Source organism: Chlorocebus sabaeus, chromosome 20, assembly GCF_047675955.1.
Source record: "Chlorocebus sabaeus isolate Y175 chromosome 20, mChlSab1.0.hap1, whole genome shotgun sequence".
Taxonomy (NCBI): Eukaryota; Metazoa; Chordata; class Mammalia; order Primates; family Cercopithecidae; genus Chlorocebus; species Chlorocebus sabaeus.
In genome coordinates this window covers 117085768-117107062 of record NC_132923.1, presented here as the reverse complement: position 1 = coordinate 117107062, position 21295 = coordinate 117085768, and the positions used below count along the sequence as shown (strand labels likewise).

General features: G+C 40.8%; 1 protein-coding gene across 3 annotated transcripts in view; it reads left to right on the top strand.

The window, feature by feature from the left end:
* Nucleotides 1-21295, top strand: part of OTUD3 (OTU deubiquitinase 3) — a 29950-nt gene extending 8655 nt beyond the window's left edge. The window contains exons 3-8 of one of the 3 annotated variants that reach the window (XM_007980235.3): nucleotides 3282-3394; nucleotides 6454-6576; nucleotides 12678-12809; nucleotides 13301-13397; nucleotides 14819-15003; nucleotides 15941-21295. In XM_007980235.3, the coding sequence (XP_007978426.3) occupies nucleotides 3282-3394; nucleotides 6454-6576; nucleotides 12678-12809; nucleotides 13301-13397; nucleotides 14819-15003; nucleotides 15941-16117 (827 nt within the window). In that variant the 3' untranslated portion in view covers nucleotides 16118-21295. The remainder of the gene's footprint in view (nucleotides 1-3281; nucleotides 3395-6453; nucleotides 6577-12677; nucleotides 12810-13300; nucleotides 13398-14818; nucleotides 15004-15940) is intronic. The other 2 variants (XM_007980236.3, XM_007980237.3) reach the window with 2 other exon arrangements.

The window sequence follows — 21295 nt, the reverse complement described above, 5'->3', positions numbered from 1 at the left end:
TGGTATTTTAAATTGTCTTCTCTAGACTTTTTCTGACTTTTAGATGATCATGTATTACTTTTAAAATTAGAAAAACCAATAAAATCATGTTAATTTCTCACCAAAACCCCAAACACAATCTGTTTTCTTTGAGGCAAATCAGTTAGTGATTTTAGTTGGTTCCTATTTAATAGGCATAGATCTTACAGAAAATGCATATGAACTTGTAAACTTTAATTTCAACAAATATTTACTGAGAATCTACTGTGCTCGCTGCTGATACGTTTTACAAATGGCATTTTCATCACAGGGCTTATAGTCTTTTCTGTCTGTTATCAGGAAAGGGGATTGATCCTTTGTTTTAGCGAGCTAACTCTGGAGGCCATGCTGAGAATGGATGGGGAGGGAGACTGAGCAGGGAAACTAGTTAGAAGGTCTCCACACCGGCCAGATGAGAGTAGAGGAGGTCTTCATCACAGCAGCTCCTGAGGATAATGAGTAAGGCCCAAACCAAGCCACACTTTGGCAGTGTAATTGACAGGACACATTGGAGGTGAGGAGGATAGAGGGAGGAGACGAGTGATTCTGAAGTCTCTGCTTAGGGAATGGGTAGATGACTGTACCGTTAGCAAGAGAGAGGGCAGCAGGAGGGGAACATTTGGGAGGAAAGCTATCAGTGATCCCAAAACCTTTCCCATTCCTCACTAGGAAAGAACTTACTCGGTAGGCACCAGACACGGAGCAACCAAACTTCCAGTGGTTGGTTTGTACCAATCACTGAGTTCAGATGGTCTCTTTTCCTGGAATTACTTTTTGACTATCAGATAGACATAGTTTACTGGATAGTCAGCAGTTTACAAATTAAATGTATGTATATGGGACAAATTTTGTAGTTTAGTGCTATATGAAATGAATTGTGTCATTAATCCAGTGAAAACATCATTTTGGATGAAATGAGTTTTTAGTTTGTGATGTGAAACTCCACTTTGAACACTGTCAGTGAAGATCACATGGTGGATTTGGGAGTGTTACAGGATAGGGAACTCCCATCTTCAGTTGCCAATGTGATAGTCACTGTAGATGAACAGTGGAAAGGTGTTTTCTTGAAATGTCACTATGCATACCTGTTGCTTGGAGCTGCTTAAGAATTTGAGCATCACAGAAGTAAGACGTCACTTTGACGGCCAGAGCAGAAATGAAAAGAAACGTGGAAGTCTGCACATTGTCTTTGTGTGTCAGTTGAAGGCTTGGCTTATTACATTGATCAGTCTTGAGTCAGCGTTACCTGTTTTTAATGTCAGTATGCCTACCTTGTTGTACTGTGAGATTCTTGAGCAGGGACTGTGTGTCTTTGTTTTGCGATGTGGCAGTGCCCGGCATCTGGTAGGCATTCATAAAGTATTTGTTGAGTGAATAAATGAATGGTTCACTAGACTATTGAGGACCTGATCACCCTTGCATCTGGCTGTATCTTTAGGATTATTCTTTTCTTTTAGACTGTGGCTTCAGAGAATCAGCAACATGTTTCCCCCAATTGTACAAATATCCAGATCAGAACCTGAGTATCTTAATGTTTATCTTCCTCCCTCCTCATACCCCTTCATTACATCTTATCACTCTACTTCAGTAGTTTTTCTTTCACTGCTACTACCCCATAAAATCAGACCTCTGTGGCCATTTGCTTACATTTCCTGAATACTATTTGGTATCGTTGTCTCTTGATTCCCTCACTCTGTTTTCTGCATAACAGCCAGAGTGAGATCTAAATGTGTTTTTCCTCTGTCTAAAACCTGTTGGTGACTCCCCTATTGACCTCAGGATAGAGCCCAGACTTTTTAGTTCTTCATGATCTGGGATTTTCTTATTTCTCTGTCCTCATCGCTTGCCATTCCCCCCAGCGTTTTCTCACTTCCTCCACCTCTCCATCTCAGCGTTCTCAGTTCCTGCCATACTAGAGTTTTCTCTCTCTCTCTGTCTCACACATCTGTCTCTCCGCTACTTAGAACATCATCCATTTCTCCTGTGTTAACTCCTCCTTGTGCTTTGGGTATTAGCTTAGTTGTCTCAGTTGAGAAGCTCCTCTGATACACCTTACCTCCCCCTCCTCAATTCCACATTGGCTTGTGTTCATCACTTGGAGTTAGCCAAACTGTAGGGTTTGAGAGCACAGTCCTTGCATGACTTCCCTCAACTTTTGGTACCATCTACAAGTTGGAGTCTCCCAGAACCTCCCTTAGATTCCGTAATATGGTAGTAGGACTCACAGAACTCACTGAAAGCTATCATGCTGACAGTTACGGTTTGTTACAGGGAAAGGATACAGATCAATACTGCTAGCCAAAGGAAGAGATGCATAGGGCAGTCTGGAAGGGTTCCAGACACGAAGCTTCTGTTGTCCTCAGGGCATATTCTCATGGCGTCTGTGTGTGACAGTACACACAGAATATTGGCACCTGGGGAAGCTTACCCCAACTTTGGTGTTCAGAGGCTTTTGCTTATTGATTTATTGTCTAAGTGGTTGAACTCAGTCTCCCCTCTCACCCTGTCACCACCACAAAGGTCTGATGCCGGATATGGTGGGCCCATCATGAATAACAGATACTCATCACTTCGGGAATTCCAGAGGTTTAGAAGTGACCTCCCAGGAGCCCAGCATAAAGGCCAGACCTCTCTTTGGTCAAGGCCAGATTCTTACTGTACATGCCCTTCCGAAGCACTTGTGCATCATTAGTGCCTATCTTGTTTGCCCCTCACTGGTTGTGAACTCTGCGAGGGGAAATTGATGGAGCAGCTGAGAGCCAGGACCTTGGCATTGGGCTGCCTAGGTGAAACCTCAGCTCCACTGTGTACCAGCTCTTTGACTTTGGCACAGTTTTCAGCTATTTTGCATCTGAGTTTCCTCATGTATAAAATGATGTGTATAATAGTACTTGTCTATGAGACGTGATTAGACCAGTGCTTGACACATAGTAACCATTCAGTAATGCAAGCTGCTAAGATTACTGTGTTGATTGTTATGTTCCCAGTGCCTTTTATTGAGTTAGCATATTGGAAGTAATCAGTAAACATTTATCGAAGGAGAAATAAATGGATCTTTGCTTTATGAATGACTAGTGTTCTTCTCAGTAGCAGTCTTTGTATTGTTCAACTAGCTGAATTCCTAGATTCTGACAAAGTTAATGGACTTTTCCAGATCTATATCCTTGTTTCTCATTATTTGGAACTCAGTAAATACCAAAGCATGTTTGCATTTGGATTTTTCCACTATAAAGACTTCGTTTTTCTTTCCTATTTCCATGCAGTGGCCAGTTTGGCAAAGCCTGGTACTTTTGCTGGCAATGATGCAATTGTAGCCTTTGCAAGAAATCATCAGTTGAATGTAGTGATTCATCAACTTAATGCCCCTTTGTGGCAGGTAGGTCACCTGTTTAAACATTTATCTTAAGCTCTTGTTTCTAAATCAGTTTTGGGAATATTGGAAGATGATGGGGCTTGACCTGTGAACATGGAATTATGCAGAGTAACTGGACTGGGAGCCTAACCAAAGACAATATTCTTGTGGTGGCTCAGAAGTAATCCCTGTGCTATGTACAAATGGAGTCCAGAGTATAATTTAGAAATCTTTTAAAATGCTATACATATTCAACAGTCAGCTAATTGGGCAGGTTGGGGACAGAGAACCTAGTGTGGAAACACAGACTACCACCCCCTAAAGTCAGTGCTGCTTATTGCTTTGTACCTCAGCTCCTAAAGACTGAGCATGTGGTTTCTGTTAATTCCCCACCCACCCTGCCCTGCTCCACCACTCCCCGATTTCTCACTTTTACTAATTAAAAAGTTAAAATATAGTACTTGTAGAAAAGTTAGAAAATTGAAAAAGCTCATAAAGGGAAAAAATTTTATTAAAATTACATTTAAAATTTTATTGAATCACCCAGAGAGAGATTGCTGTTAATGTTTTAGTGAGTATTCCTGTCATTCACACACACTTAGCTATAAAAACATTGATACATAACTGGAAAGGAACATACCACAATGTTTTTACACACTTTTAAAACACACACACACGTATCCATATCCACATACATATGGACACTTCTGTGTTATTAGCATAAAGGTAACAGTGCCCTTTTTTTAATATGACACCTGCATATATTCCTTTGTAAATTGCTCCGTCAGTCTTTGCTGATTAAAAATAGGTTTATAGGGATATAATTTACACATAGCAAACTTCATCCTCTTCCAAGTGTACAGTTCTATGTGTTTTGACAAATAGTCATGTAACCACCACTACTATCAACACACAGACTACTGTGGGAAAAGTTACTTCCACGCTCTTTGTACTTTGTAGTCACTGGCCCCCTCCCCCAATACCCAGCCTCTTGTAGCCCATTCTCTGATTTGTCCTTATAGTTTTGCTTTTCCAGAATGTCGTATTAAAGAATGCAGCCTTTTGTCCCTGGTACAGTGTCCTTTTAACAAAATTATGCTACAACAAAATAAGATACTCCAGGGAAGGTGAGAAATTTTACCTTACGGGGATAGAATGAGCAGGAGTGAAACAGTATCTGCTTGTGTTCTTTGGGGCAGTGTTGCGGATGTCCTGACATCAGGATACCAGATAGAGCTATCATATTTTCCATGGGGCTCTCTTTTCTAAGGGTGATGTTTGAGCAAGAATACTGGTTACTCCTTTGTTCTATTTTTTGTCATTAAACTTACACTGTTTTGCAGAAGTTATCAAAACCATTTGAATACCCAGCATAATGACCCTCACCTTGAAGGAGTATACTCAGTACCAACTCCGTAATCAGCTTGCCTTTTCCTCCACTGATTACTTTTTTCCCAAAGTTTCTTAGTTACCTAGGTAGTTGTAGAAGACAATTCTGCATAGGTAAAATATTTTTCAAATATATTTCTGTAGTGTTCTGTTTCATAAATTCCTGAACATTGAAAAGTACATCTTTTTGAAATAAATTTACTAATATTTCCATTGGATCCCCCTATGTCTTCCTACCCCAGTGAAGCATCTTGCAAAATTTAAGAACTGAAACTGCATTGGTTGCTACTGTCATGGTTATGAGCTCTTACATTAATAAAGAGTAGGCTTACACTCGTACCATGGAGTTGCTGAAACCTACATTTTTTTTCTGGTTACAATTGGAATATATGTTCCTGTGAACAGTCTATATGCATGTAACATAGAATGTGAAAGTCCTCTGTGATCTGCCCATGAAAGTCACAGTTAACAATTTGGTGAATATTCTTCCAGGTATGTTTTCTATTCATCTATGCTATTCACGTATATATATTATTATTATTATTAAGTATGTAAGTGCTTTAGGAATTATGTCATTCAGAGATTCTCATAAACTGTTTCCTTTCACATTGCTCTTCCTGGGAGACAAATGGTGCTCTCTGTTTTGTGTGTGTCTAAACCAGACTCTCTGCATTTGAGATCTGCGTATTCTACTGGAAAAACCTTCCACAGTACTGACATCTAGACTTGTGTGCTTCCTGTTTGTTCCATGGCTTTTGCTTTGTTTTTAGACCATGGATACTGTTTAAATTAAGGGTAGTATCTTACTACCTGTGATTTTCAGTAAAAAGAATGTGCTGATGTTTTGGAGTTTAAACAAAGGAACCGTTACTGGGCTTTCTAAGGGACAAAATCAGAACGAGAGATTCTGTGGAGGTGGCGAGTTTTATTTGGGGTATGCCCAGACCTTAGGGCTTCTGTTCTGCAGGACTCTAGGGAGCCCCATTCTTGTGCTGTGCGTCAGGGGGTTAGTTCACATAGAATACGTTGTGGTGGCGCCTCCAGGGTTGAGCAGTGCAGGCCATACTACATCATGTAATTGTGCTTTGAAGTTGATGTAGGTGGGAGGTTTGGGTTTGTTGATGATGTTTCTCACTTAGGTGGTTAACAGAAAATGCTATTTTCATTTTAATGAAAGGAGTGGATTTACCTTGAAGCTAATGAAGTGTCAGGCCACTCATTTGTAGTACTCCCTTTCTAGGTCTTGGGAGAGGTCCTACCAATTTTATATTTATAATTTTGCATTTTTTTTTTTTTCTCAGAGAGAGCCTTCAAATAGGGCTTTAAGCTCAACAAATCTGGATCTGCCCCTGGGCTTTCCCCTTGGAAGGGGCTTGTGCATTAGAGGGGCTAAGAGGTAATCAAGCCTCTGAAGCTTAAGCTTATTTAACTTCATTGCAAGTCTGTCCCTGGTTTTTGAATTTCTTACATGGATTTATTTCCATAGAGTTACATATTAAATAAGCATATAGAAGCATACACGCGTAGGAAGGAGGTAGTTTGGAAATTGCTTGTGACGTATCCTAGGCATGTTCCCAATTAGTGTCTGCATAGACCTGCTGACTGGGCTTCCTTAGCAGTCCGGGTGGGCGTTTCTCTCCAGAAGTTGACAGTGTTCAGATCCTCACTAGCATGGCCCCTTCTTTTGTCTACAGATTCGTGGTACAGATAAAAGCAGCGTAAGGGAGTTACACATTGCGTATCGGTATGGAGAGCACTACGACAGTGTTCGGAGGATCAATGACAACTCGGAGGCACCTGCACATCTCCAGACAGATGTGAGTGAGGCCTCAGTTTTCTCTCGTATTCTCAGCCCTGCAGGAAACGGGTTGAGAGCTGGATATCTGGCGCTAAAAGCCCGTGATGTTTTTGTGGAAAGTTGGCATTAAGAATCTGTGGGCCTGATTTTAAATGTAGTTTTTATTTCTTAGTTTAGGTGAGAGTGAGATAAAATTGCTTATTATTTTGCTTTTTCTGATAGTTGATAGTTATGATTGTGTGTGTATAAGATGCATGGAATTTTAAAATTATTTTTATGTTTTAAAATTAATCTACACTTTTTTTTTTGGAGACAGAGTTTCGCTCTTGTTGCCCAGGCTGGAGTGCAGTGGTGCGATCTCGGCTCACCACAACGTCCACCTCCCCGGTTCAAGCGATTCTCCTGCCTCAGCCTCCCGAGTAGCTGTGATTACAGGCATGCGCCACCACACCTGGCTAATTTTGTATATTTAGTAGAGACGAGGTTTCTCCATGTTGGTCAGGCTGGTCTCAAACTCCTGACCTCAGGTGATCTGCCCACCTTGGCCTCCCAAACCGCTGGGATTACAGGGGTGAGCCACCGTGCCTGGCCTAATCCATGCTTCTTATCTGAAATCTGAAAACTATAGTAAAGGTAAAGAAGAAAATAAAAAACACATAAAGTCAACTCAGCTACCTGAATGTACATTTTGTTACTGTTTTGGTAGATTTATTTTCAGTCATTTAATGCATTAAAATATGGTTGACTTTGTATTTATATAGCTTTGTTTCCTGTTTTTAAAAATTAACATTATTGCAGAAACCTTTTCTCCTGTTTTTACACATGATCCAAGACCATTGTTTTTTAAACAGTTTTGTTTATTTTTTGAGATAAGGTCTCGCTCTGTTGCCCAGGCTGAAGTGCAGTGGCACCATCACAGCTCACAGCAGCCGCCTTGTCCACCTGGACTCCAGCGATCCTCCCACCTCAGCATCCTGAGTAGCTAGGACTACAGGTGTGCACCACCATGCTTCGTTCATTTTTTAATTTTTTGTAGAGATGAAGTTTCACTATGTTGCCCAGGCTGCCCTCCAACTCCTGGACTCAAGTGATCCTTGTACCTTGGCCTTCCAATGTGTTGGGATTACAGGTGTGAGCCATGGTGCCTGGCAATTTCAATTCTTGAATAGGTCATATTTGTCCATGGATTAGAATTCAAAATATATAATGGGATATACAGTGAAAGTCACTTTCCTACCCTTGTACTTCAGCCACATTGTTCTCCCTGGATGCAGTCAGTGGTATTAGTATATCATAAACTCTCCTATGGTTTACATATCAAGCAAATATATGTGTATGTGCACATATTCCACTTTTGCCGTTTTTACACTCTCCCCACCTCTAGTTGTAGCATCCTACACATCCCACACATACATCCTGCACTGTACTTTTTAAATTTAATGTGTCTTGGGATTTAATTCATGGTAGTACATAAGGAACTTCCTGTATCCTTTTTAAAGGCCGCGTAGTGTCCTGTTCTATAGATGCATTATAATATTTTTGACCACTCACTTACCGATGGGCTTTTAGGTGGCTTCTAATCCTTTGCTATTACAAGCAGTGTGCAGTACCTTTTATGTACCTCATTTCACACATGTATCTGTGGGACACATTCCTAGAAGGTCCTTGCCACATCAGAGGATGTTGATAGATATTGTCAAATTACTTTCTAACAAGATTTCACCAGTTTAAGCTCCCACTTGCCGTATGTGGCTCTTTTCCTGCACGGTGCACTTTGTCAACATAGTGTTAACAAATTTTTAAATCCTTTTCATTGTTAAGGGAAAAATTGTTTACTTAACCTAGTTTTAATTTGCGTTTCTCTTATTTATGCATCTTTTCCTGTGTTTAAGACATATTTCTATTTTCTTTTTTGTAAATGGTGTTCATTTTCTTTCCCCATTTTTTCCCTATTATGTTGTCTTAATGATTTTGGGGAGCTTTTTATGTATTAGGGAAATTAGCCTCTGTCTGTGATATGAGTTGCAAATAGGTTTTCGCACTCTGTCATTTGTCTTTTTCTTTCTCCTGTGGTCTTTGCTATGAAAGAATTTTAGATATTTTCATGGTTAAATTTGTTAATGATTTTATTATATGCCCTTTGGATTTTGGGTCATAACTAGGAAAGTCTTTCCCACTGAGGTTACAAATAATTCTCCCATAGTTTATTCTAGTACTTTCATAGTTTCACTTTATTTATTTATTTATTTTTTGAGACTGGGTCTCACTCTGTCGCTGAGGCTGGAGTGCAGTGCCATGATCATGTTTCACTGCGCCCTCAACCTCCCAGGCTCAAGCGATCCTCCTGAGTAGCTGGGGCCACAGCTGTGCATCACTATGTCTGGCTAATTCTTTATTTTTTGTAGAGATAGGGTCTCACTTTGTTGCCCAGGCTGGTCTCTAACTCATGGACTCAAGCAGCCCTCCTGCCTCGACCACCCAAAGTGTTGAGATTGCAGGTGTGAGCCACTGCACTCAGCTTATAGTCTGACTTAAAAAAAAAAATTAAATCTTGGCTTCTTTTGGAATTTATATTCATATAAGGGTGTGAGGCTATGGATCCAATTTTATATTTCCCTTGTGATTACCTAGTTGTACCGAAACCATTGATTAATTATACATCTTTTCTGCACTGATTTAAAATGCCACTGTCTTTCCATATACTCAATTCCCATATGTATTTGGGTCTATTCCTAGACATTTGGTTCTGGTCCACTGATCTCCCTGTTCACATGTTGATGCTTCATGGTTTTAGTTAGTATATTTTAAAATCTGGTAGAATTTTTCACTCATAATTAATTTTCTTTTTTAGCGTTTCCGTATATGTTCTTGCCTTTTTTTAAAAAAAAAAATGAGGCCAGGCGCTGTGGTTCACGCCTGTAATCCCAGCACTTTGGGAGGCCGAGGCGGGCAGATCATGAGGTCAGGAGATCAAGACCATCCTGGCTAACATGGTGAAACCCGGTCTCTACTTTATACAAAAAATAAGCCGGGCGAGGTGGCAGGCGCCCATAGTCCCAGCTACTTGGGAGGCTGAGGCAGGAGAATGGCGTGAACCTGGGAGGCGGAGCTTGCAGTGAGCAGAGTTGGTGCCACTGCACTCCAGCCTAGGTGACAGAACAAGACTCCGTATCAAAAATAAACAAACAAACAAATAAATAAATAATAAATGTTAGAATCAATGTGTCTAGTTCAAAAGAAATGCTGTTAAGTTGTTTTTTTTTTTTTTTTGAGACAGTCTTGTTCTGTTGCCCAGGCTGGAGTGCTGTGGTGCAATCTCACCTCACTGCAACCTCCGCCTCCCAGTTTCAAGCAATTCTCCTGCCTCAGCCTCCCAAGTAGTTGGTAGCTCGCCACCACCCTTGGCTAATTTTCGTATTTTTAGTAGAGATAGGGTTTCACCACGTTGGCCAGGCTGGTCTTGAACTCCTGACCTCAAGTGATCTGCTCGCCTTGGTCTGCCCAGCCCTATTGAGTTTTTAAAAATTGGAATCTCATTAAGTTAATAGAGTAATTTAAGGAAAAGCTGACATCTTTCTGATGTTGAGTCTTTTATTATTTAATTGACTTTGTGATCCATCGGAACATTTTCTTCATATAGATCTTGCCCATTTTTTGTGGAGTTTATTCTAAGGAGGTGTTTTGTGCTTTTTGTGTATTGTAAAGAGATCTTTTATATTTTCTAGTGGGTTATCATTTGTCTATGAGAGCTGTTAATTAACAAAATGTTAATTACATACTTAGGTATCCCACAGAACCCCTCTCTTTTTAAAAATTAAGGCAAAATTCCCATAACATAAAATTAACCATTTAAAAATATACAGTCCAGTGGTACTCAGTACATCCCCAGTGTTTGTGGTACCACCATGTCCTCGGCCTAGTCCCAAAATATTTTCATCACCCCAAAAAGAAAACCTCATGCCCATTAAGCAGTGACTCCTAGTCCCCCTGTCCCCGAGCAACCGCCAGTTTGCCTTTCTTCTCTGTGAATTTGCCTATTCTGGACATTTGATGTAAATGGAATTATATGTGACTTTTTCTTTGTGGCTTCTTTCCTCGGTATAATGTTTTTGAGAGTCATTCATGGTGTAGCATGTATCAGTACTTCATTCTTTTTTTATGGCTGAATAATATTCCATTATATGGAGAGATGATTTTTTGTGCATCTATTCATCTGTTAATGAGCGTTTAGGTTGTTCCCACCTTTTGGCTATTGAGAATAGTGCTGCTGTGAGTATTTGTGTACAGTATTTTTACAAATACCTATTTTCAGTCTTTTTGTATATACCTCGGAGTGGAATTGCTGGGTCATAGAGTAAACCTAAATTGAACTTTTTGAGGAACTGCCAAACTATTTTCCACAGCAGCTGCACTGTTTTTCTTGCCAGGCTTTGTTTTCTCTTCATCCTAACATTTGTAGTTTTTTTCTTATATGGTCATCCTACTTAGTATCTTAAAAAGTTTTTGTTTTTTGATACGGAGTCTTGCTCTGTCACCCAGGCTGGAGTGCAGTGGCGTGATCTCGGCTCACTGCAAGCTCTGCCTCCTGGGTTTACGCCATTCTCCTGCCTCCGCCTCCCGAGTAGCTGGTACTACAGGCACCCGCCACCACGCCCAGCTAATTTTTTGTATTTTTAGTGGAGACAGGGTTTCGTTGTGTTAGCCGAGATTTCCTCGTGTTAGCCAGGATGGTCTCGATCTCCTTACCTCGTGATCTGCCCACCTGGGCCTCCCAAAGTGCCGGGATTACAGGCGTGAGCCACCGCGCCTGGCCAGTATCTTAAAGTTTTGAATTACATTTTCTTAATAGCTAATGACATTGAACATCTTCTCATGTGCTTTTCAGCCATCTGTATATCTTTGGAGAAATGTCTATTTGAGTCTTTTGCCTATTTTTTAATTGGTTCTGCCTTTTTGTTTTTGAGTTGTAAGAGTTTTTAATATATGCTAGATGCTAGAGTCTTATCAGGTATATGATTTGCTGTAATGTTTTTGGTTTGCAGTAGTTTTTTTTTGTTGTTGATTCTCTTGTTTCAGTTACAGAATTATATCATGTACAGAGACAGATTACTTTTTTCTTTTTAATTTTATACTTATAATTTATTTTAGCTAATGGCTTTGGCTTTTACCTCCAAAATATTGTTAAGTAATAATGGTGGGAGTGATGATTGTGTTTTTTCCTTAGTGGGAATGAAGACGTCATTCTGTGGATTTACAGTGGTTATTTAACCATACCCATACTATAAAGGCTTTTGGTGGTTTTGTTATTCACTAGTATAAGTAACACTGTTAGCCCTTTTACCTAAATCTTTTCTTTTCTTTTTTCTTTTTTGAGACAAGGTCTAGCTCTGTTGCCCAGGCTGGAATACAGTGGCGTGATCTCGGCTCACTGCAGCCTCCACCTCCTGGGCTCAAGCCATCCTCCCACCTCAGCCTCCTGAGTAGCTGGGACTACAGGTGCATGCCACCATGCCCAAATAATTCTTTGTGTTTTTTTGTAGAGATGGGATGTCACTTTGTTGCCCAGGCTGGTTTTGAACTCCTGAGGTGAAGTGACCCACCCCCATCAGCCTCCCAAAGTGCTGGGATTACAGGTGTGAGCCACTGCACCAGGCCCATAAATCTTTTCTCTATTTGATATTATTTCCTTTGGCTAAATTTCAAAACTGAAACTACTGGGTCAAAGACTCCTGTAACTCTTTGTCAAATTCTTAGGGTTTAATTTTATAATAGAATGCTTTGTATTAACATTCTGAGGAATATACTGCACATTGCTGGAGTCCACTATACTTTTACATTCAAAAAATAGAGCTGTCTTTGCCCATTTACCTATCTCCGTGCATTAGTGGGAAGCAGAAGAAGGTGGTTGAGCATCTACAGAGGGATGATTTTAGCTTTTCTGATGTAAGGCCCAGGTTGTAAAGGTCTCATGGATCCCAAGTGAACTGTTCTTTGTGGCTTTAGGATTTGGATTGACAAGTTTCCCTGGGTGCTTTTCGAGATTAGAGTGTCTTGTATTGAAGATTCTGAACATAGTTTGATTCTCAACATAGTTCCCTGATTATTATTTGTTTCCTTTAGTTTCAGATGCTTCATCAAGATGAATCAAATAAAAGAGAAAAGATCAAGACAAAGGGAATGGACTCTGAAGATGACCTGAGAGACGAAGTAGAGGATGCTGTCCAGAAAGTTTGTAATGCAACTGGATGTTCAGTTAGTATTTCTGTCATGCAGGAATGATTTAGAAGCAAGCGTTGCTGTGCCTAGCTTACGTCTTAGTTTCGTAGGACCTCTCCAGCATATCAGCACCTTGTGGGGCAAAATAGGCCCATGAGATTTATAGTTTGATTAGCGTATGTGGCTTAATGAGAGCTGTTTATTCATTTCCCTGTTGTTTGCTAGACTTCACCCAGTACTGCTTAAAATTCACAGGAAGTATGTGGATTTAATTTTTCCTGACTAGTGTTTACAGTAGTACAAATGCAGTTTTATAGAGGGAGTTCATTTATAAATGTACATTAGATAGTTATTTCAAGGGACTAACTTTATTGAAAACTGACATTTTCTAAATGGAAAAGGTCCTGAAACCTTGTCTTAATTCTCACTATTACATCTTTATGTTTATGATTATTGAAGGAGAGCTAGGCAGAAAAATATACCCAGAGTTTTGAAGTGATTTTTTTGTTTGTTTGTTTCTTGGATAGGATTTTAATTTAATAGTCCAGAACCTGGAAGCTGAAAATTATAATATTGAATCTGCAATAATTGCCATGCTTCAGATGAACCAAGGGAAGAGAAATAGTAAGTCCATGACTAATATTTATAGGCCTTCAAAATGGTGGTGTTGGTAATTTTCCAAATATTTATTTTTAACCAAGTCACAGGTGGTAACTGTTCTGTCATTCGTTTAGGAGTTGTTTATTGAGCACATTCTGGATGCAGACATTTTTTACTAGGTCCTGGCCCTGCTTCAGGGGGAGTGTAGTTCAGGCGTGGAGGGTGGATGGTGGAGACAGGTAAACTGGTGTGATAGTACATAATGGGGTGGGAGTACAGGGTGCTGGGGGACACATGAGGGAAGAATTACCCTGTTTAGAAATAAGATGCCCTTAGAAGACCAAAATGATAACCAGAATTGTTTTCCTGGTGGAAATATTTAGATTTCTATTAACTTGTGATAATTTTTATTTTTTTATTTTTTAAACATGAACTGAGTTTAATTTTGTGACTCAGAGGAAAGAAAAGAGATGTAAAGGCCGGGTGTGGTGGTTCACACCTGTAATCCCAGCACTTCGGGAGGCCGAGGCGGGCAGATCACGAGGTCAGGAGTTCAAGACCAGTCTGATGAACATGGAAACCCCGTCTCTACTGAAAATACAAAAATTAGCTGGGTGTGGTGGCGGGTGCCTGTAATCCCAGCTACTCAGGAGACTGAGGCAGCAGAAACGCTTGAACCTTGGAGGTGGCGGTTGCAGTGAGCTGAGGTCGCACTACTGCACTCCAGCCTGGGCAACAGAGCGAGACTCCGTCTCAAAAAAAAAAAAAGAAAAGAGATGTAACATCTTATTAACTTCTCAAGTCATTTATTTAAAATGATATCAATAAATACTGATTGCCAGATGTTACATGTCAGATACTGTTTCTGGCATCATAGTTCTCCATGTGATGAGGTATTTTATTATCCACTATGTATTGGCTGTACTTTTAGAAATCTGTAAGTAACTTGGTCTTTGAGACTTTAAACAGCACCCTCCAGTTATCTGTGCTGTTCAGTATAGTGTGTACCTGCCACTTGTGCAGTGAAACTGGGGAGCTACATTTTAAATGTTTAATTTTAATTTAAATGTAAATGGCCGCATATAGCTAGTGGCTAATACATTGGACAGCACAGCTTTAGAACCTGTTTCTTTTCTCAGTTTTGGGTGCAAATGGAAGACTTTCCCATAAAAATTCATGTTAAAACATAATTTATCTAAAAAGCACTCTGCTGGTGGGAAGCTGAGCAAAAGGCTGGTCAGTGGGTTATTTTAAAATTTATCTTCCCACTTTTACCAACTTTTTCTTCCTATGTTTCCCACTGTCTTGACATTAGAATTTGTCTCAAGGAAACTTCCCCTGTGGCCAAAGTAGGGACCCAGGTAGTTTTGGAATCATTAATACAGTAATCACCCTGTGTAACTCTCTCAGGTTCTCGGTTTTAATGAAATATCTTTCTTTGGAAGATACAGAAGAGAATCTTGAGCCCAGTGGTCGAGTGCTGAAGCAGTGTGGCCCTTTATGGGAGGAGGGTGGCAGTGGTGCCAGAATCTTTGGAAATCAGGGCTTAAATGAAGGCAGGACCGAAAACAATAAGGCACGGGCCAGCCCTAGTGAAGAAAACAAAGCAAATAAAAACCAGCTCGCAAAGGTATGTAAGATGGGGTTGAAAGGGCAGGTGGTGGGCAGGTGTAATTCTGTGGCAGTGGTGGGAGCTTTAGATAATTTTATTTGTATTTTCCTTCTGATTTGTAAGCGTATGGAAAATCTGGGGAATGCATAAAGATACATCAGGAAGCAGAATGACCTCACTTACCCTGTTTGGTGTATGCAGTGACAATTGGGAGGAAATATACTCTGAAATTGTCCTCAGTGTACAAATGAAAAGCCTCCTTTTCCCACCTGTATGTGTGGGCTCTTCCCATGTTTATCCATGTTTTTTATAAATGCCATGATCTACAATGAACACCTTTGTGTATAAATCTTTGGGTTTTTGCATAATTATCTTGGATAAAATCCTAGAAGAGGAATGAACAGGTTAAAGGTCATGGATACATGAATCTTTTAAAGGCTTTTGGTAAATTGTTAAGTGCTTTCCAGAAAGGTACATCTCCCTCCCTGCCCTTCACTCCCACAGGTAGTATGTGACATCTTCCATTTTACTGAATTTGGAATCATTTTAAAGATTTTCACCAAGAAGTTCTGAGCTCAAAATGCCACAGTGTACAAAGCCACAGCAGAGGCAAAGATGCAATAAGCTTCTGAGGATTTTGTCAGAATTACCTGGGGCATTAAATTATGTGGGGAAAAGTGTCCTCTGACATGTGTGTGTGTTACCTCTTGCTGGATGAGGGCTAGTTTCTTTAAGGGAAGAATGAAATTGATTTTATTTGCTAGTTCAGCAAGGAAGTATGAATTTAAATGTAAATTTGAGTGGCAGTGGACAGTAAATCATCTTTGGCGTCTTAGATTGTTTTTCCCTGTTGCTGCTGAAAAGCAGTCTGTGCCCTTTGCCACCATCTCCCTTCTAGCAGGTGGCAGCTTGAGCCTCCGTGCTGCCTACTCACCACCGTGGCCTTCTTTCTCAGGTCACAAACAAACAGAGGCGAGAACAGCAATGGCTGGAGAAGAAGAAGCGGCAGGAGGAGAGGCACCGCCACAAAGCCCTGGAGAGCAGAGGTAGCCACAGGGACAACAACAGAAGCGAAGCAGAGGCGAACACACAGGTCACCTTGGTGAAGACCTTTGCTGCTCTCAACATCTGACTCTCTGGCCTTTTGGGAGTTGTAGGAAGCGGCTGGAAAAGGATTGCTGTGTGCCAGACTTTCCAACGAGGCCGTCCTTTTATGAAACGAAACACAAACAACAAAGCCCACACATGAGCTCCCACACTGAGTTAGTGTGCTTCGAGCTGCCTCTTTTTTTGTTCAAAGTTTTATTAGTGATATGTTTTGTTTTATGAAAATGCAGTGAGGCCATTCATATTCTGTAATACAAAATTAAAATACTGAGTTTTAGGGGCAGATAGGTCAGAAAAAACCTGTTAAGTGGTGGCTTTATTTGCCCGAAAATCAGACTTCAGTGACCCTAGGATCTTTCCTTAACATTTGGGGTGAGTTTTGCTGTAATTGTTCATGAGTAGTTTAGAATAATTGTTAGAAATTGAGAATGACAAGTTTCCTTAGTTTCTCTTTCATTTTCAAACAGATACTAACATATAGGGTAGCTTATAAATGATCTCCAACTCAGGAATATGCTTTGATTTACTTTCTTCTAATCCAAGTTACTCAGAAAATAATTCAGGAATTGTTTTCCCAAAGTTACATGAGGGTTGTGGCCTGCAGTCAGGATGGAAATTAACCGCATTTCTCTCCTTCCTGATTCTGATGTTATTTCAGATGGGATGTAGGTGCTGTTAGTTCATTTGCACTCAAGCCATATGATAAATGCAGCTGACTGTTAATTAGGCCTAGGCCTTGTTGGGAAGTTGACGGTGGTGTTGGGTTTTTGGTATTTGTTTCCTGACAGTGGGGAGATGGCATGTTACTACTTGTGATACAGTTCTGGAATTCTGATAGTATGTAGAGCAGGGTCTGTAGTTGTAATAGGAGAAGAACTCCTGGGGTTTTGCCTAAGAGGAGTCTAAATAATTATGTTTTTATAGAAGAAGCCTGGAAGAATAAGGTTTTTCATGTTCACATTTTAAATGACCATTTTCTTCCCTTCTGTTGTAGACTTAGATGCCTTCAGAGAGATACATGGTAACTTGACCTTATAGGTCGCTAAACTTAGTATTGTGGAAATTAAATCTTATAAAATGCCACATGTATTTCTTTTTATTTAAGCCCTGTTTGGCATTTCGAAGTTGGGAAACTCCAGCATCTGCTGGGAGTTGTTGGACCAGCAGAGTTGGTTGACTTAGGTTGGACCAGCAGGGAAGAGAATATACTTTGGTTAAGGCCTTCGAATGACTCTTCAGTTCTGAAATAGACAGACTTGAGCAATGGAGAGATGTCATTCCTAAAACTGAGTTGGTGGATGTGAACTTAACCATAACATCCGAGGTGGCCCATTGTGGATTGGGACCTAATACTTGGGCAAATAATTGATGCTGAGTTGAAAGTTAAATTATTAGTTATCTTCCCCACCCCTCACATTTCACAATTAGAAAAATTCGGAGGCAAAGTGATAACTAAAAAGTTTGGTAGTTCCTGGAGTCGTCAGATTGTCTTTATCAGCAGGCCATTTGCTTTCGTCAGTTTCACTGCTGTCTTTTGATTTTGTTTTTGACTTTGGTGGCTTTTTGTAGTTGGAGCATCAGAAGTCTCTTGGAATTGCTCCTAGGACATTGTGATTTGGATTCTTCTTGGGTACAGTACATTGTAAAATTTAGCAGATTAAAAGTGCACAGCATTTTTTCTGTGCACATCGCAGAGCCCTGAGCTTGAGGCTGTGTTGCTGTACTCATTCCAAATGAATGAAAGATCTCTATTGCCTTACTCTACAGGAGTGGGATCGAGAGTGCGTTAGGATCTGTGGTTGTCTTGGTTTTCAACACTGGGCAGACTCCTGACTGGCTGAGTGTTTCTGAAGAAGATGCTTTCCTGTCTGTTTTGTGCTGCTTGAGGTCAGAGGCCAGATCCTCTCAGAAAGACAAGATTGTATGCCAGAAATTCAGATTAGCAGTCAGCTTAAGAGAGACTCATTGTCAGAAGTAGTAGAATTGCTTCATTTACATGGTTAATGAAGGTGGCCTTGGGCCCTGTTGGGTTTTAGAAGTTTTAGAAGCTGCTAAAAAGTTATTAAAGAATATTGGTAACATTTATTTATAAATTACCTAATTCTGATAATAGGCTTCAGCATTTCTGGAGTATAACAACGGTGATTTAAAAAACTAATCAAATGGCTTTAGTAATTTTCTTTTATTACTGTTTCACAGCTTTTGTTACAGTTGGTCTGGGGTACATACATCCAACTTCAGTGATACCTTCTAGCTAATGGTTTCAATTTAGACTTCACTGCCTCAGTCTCACTGGGTACATAAGGTAGTTGGAATCCATATGCTTAGTTGCCTCAGTGGGCACTGGAAAATTACTTCACTGGCAGCCCGAGTGGAGGTCCAGTATGTTTAGTCCTGGGATGACTGTTGTCAGCAGCTATTACTCTAGTACAGGTACTCTGTGAACTCTTTATTAGGAACTGAATGTGTCTTAATCTCTGTGTTATATCTTGTAGACATTTATGTTACATGAGATTGTCTTGGTAGCTTGTAGTTTGGTCAGGAGAAAGGGGATGGAGCAGTGGTACATAGCTGCTTACTGCTCTTAAAACTGTATATAAAGGTTTTATGGATTTTAAAAAGATTTTTTTTAGAGGTCAAAATACAATTTTAGTGGCAACAACTTTGAACTAGAGAGGTAGATGTATTAAAGCAACATAGAACCATAACTTCTAGATAATATAGTTGCCACTAGGAGATATTAGAAAGTTAGAATGTATATGTATATTTAGTTTTTCAATAATAATGAACATACACTTTCAGGAGCAAAGTATGCTTGAGAAATTGTGGAAGAAAGAATTTTAAATGTTAGTTGACGTTGTCTGTAGTTTCTTTATTAAGCTCTGAAAACACTTCCAATGCCAGTTTGATTCTGAGGGCTTGGGAAGTGGGGTCTCCCTTGTGGAGCAGCTGGAGCTGACTGGGAGGGAGCGTTTCTGTGGGTAATTTATTATGCCTGCCCTCCTTGCCCCAGGGAGCTTCAGTGTGAAATGATGTGATTTTCGGGGGTGGGGGTGGGGGGTGGGGTGGGAGGAGGGCCACCTTCCATCGGGGAGGGAGTTGCTCACATATTACACAGGTAGCATCAGATGGACTTCGGCGCTGAACTGTACTTGTAGTGAGTCCCCGTAGTCAATGTGCAATTTCTCTAACTCTGAGAAACTCTGTAGACTCTGCCTGGGTTTTACTGGGTCAGCATAGAATGCTATCAGTTTACCTCTGTGAAATAGTCAGTCAGTTGAAGAAAACTTGGATTCCTGGTCAGAAGTGACTAAAAATTACCCTGACCAAAAGGATCTTTGCCAGGGGAAGAGATCGGAGCTTCCTCATTTTAGTGTGACATGTCAGTGGCCCTGTCCGACTCCCGTTTTGGGTAGATGCGTAGCTCTTCACTTTCTTACCTCAAGTCTCTGTCTAGCCATGTTAAATCTTTAGACTCAGACTCTGATGCAGTTTTTCTGTTTTGCCATTCTCGTTATTCACAGCTTCATTCATCACAGCTTTCAGAACAAGTGTTGCTAAAACTCTGGGGCCTTTGACAGTTGTTCTGAGGTGATGTAATAATGGCACTTATTATAAGATGTGTTTTCCTGGCTCTAAAGTAAATTTTTTTTTTTTTTTTGAGACAGAATCTTGCTTTGTTGCCCAAACTGGAGTGTGGTGGTGCAATCTCGGCTCACCGCAACCTCCACCTCCCGGGTTCAAGCAATTCTCCTGCCTCAGCCTCCTGAGTAGCTGGGATTACAGGTGCGTGCCACCATGCTTGGCTAATTTTTATATTTTTAGTAGAGATGGGGTTTCACCATGTTAGCCAGGCTGGTCTCGAACTCCTGACCTCGTGATCTGCCCACCTCAGCCTCCCAAAGTGCTGGGATTACAGGCGTGAGCCACCCTGCCCGGCCAGTAAATTGTATTTTTTTTAATGACACCATTGAAGATCTAGATGGCATAAATTATGACGTCTGCCATCGCATATTAGTAAGGGGACAGTCATTTTTGGAATGTGGAGAGAACACGGAACACCAGTCACCAAGTGTATGGAGGATACAGAGCTTACCGTTCTCCACTGATGGGGGCCTCCGGAAGGAGCTGTGCCTTGTGGTTGGCCTGGCCGTCTTCCGTCCCGAGGTGAAATTCCTTTAAAACCTCAGACTCTGACCTATGTCTTTGAAGTAGTTGCTTTGTAGCATCCCTCTCTTTACTGTCCTCGTTAGGACTGTTTTGTGGTTCCGTGAAAATGTTTAGCATCCTTGCAGAATTACTTGAGAAGGGGCTGGTACCAGTGTAAGGAGTCTATTTCTGTAAAACTACGAACTTTTGCATAGGGAATTTATTCTAAGCAGGGCATAGCCATGATCCAGAGCTGCTGCTGCTCACTGCCAGTCCTTGCGGCCGGTGGTGATTGCTGGACAGAGCCTCTGTAGCCTGGCTCTCATCCTTGGTGTGTCAGCCCGCAGCAGGCTGCCAGCCGTCCATGACAATCATGTGAGCTCAGCCACAGACCTCAGCTGGCGGTTTGATCCCTGGCAGTTCCCTCGAGCAGTACTGGTGAGAAGCTCCCCACATTTTCCCACTCTTAACGGTTCATTTTTTTTTCATAGTAGGAAGGGCCCTTGGCCTTCCCAGTGACTCTTCCAGAGTCTCCACCAGCACTAAGCTCAGAGGAAAGAAGAAAAGGGCCAGGAGTCAGACGTCACACCCGGGGGCTCCCCTTTCCCATGCACAAGTGTTGGCGTGCGTCAGTCCCCTTTACAGAGGGGTGGATGTGTCCGTGGAGAAGGGGCCTTCTCTTTTTCTAATTGCACTATACGTGTTCTAGCTTCAGTCTGGAGAAACTTAAGACCTCCATGGGGTCATGATCCATAGACTTAGCAAGTCTTGCCTTATCTATGGAGCTCGATGGTGAGAATTGTGACCATTGTCTGATGTCCATAGTTCCTTCCCCCTAGATCGTTTCTTTCCACGGATTGTGTTCATCTGAACCATTTTATTTTTTATTTACCAAAGTACTGTACTTGGCTATTTGCAGTGTTTTCAAAACCAAATGTTTCTTTTTTGTGTGTTTTTAATCTTCGATACTTGGTGCAATAGAAGCTGCAAAGATGTGCCACTTTATCTATGAAATGGAGTTTTGTATACCAATAAATTCTAGTTTAAAAACAAA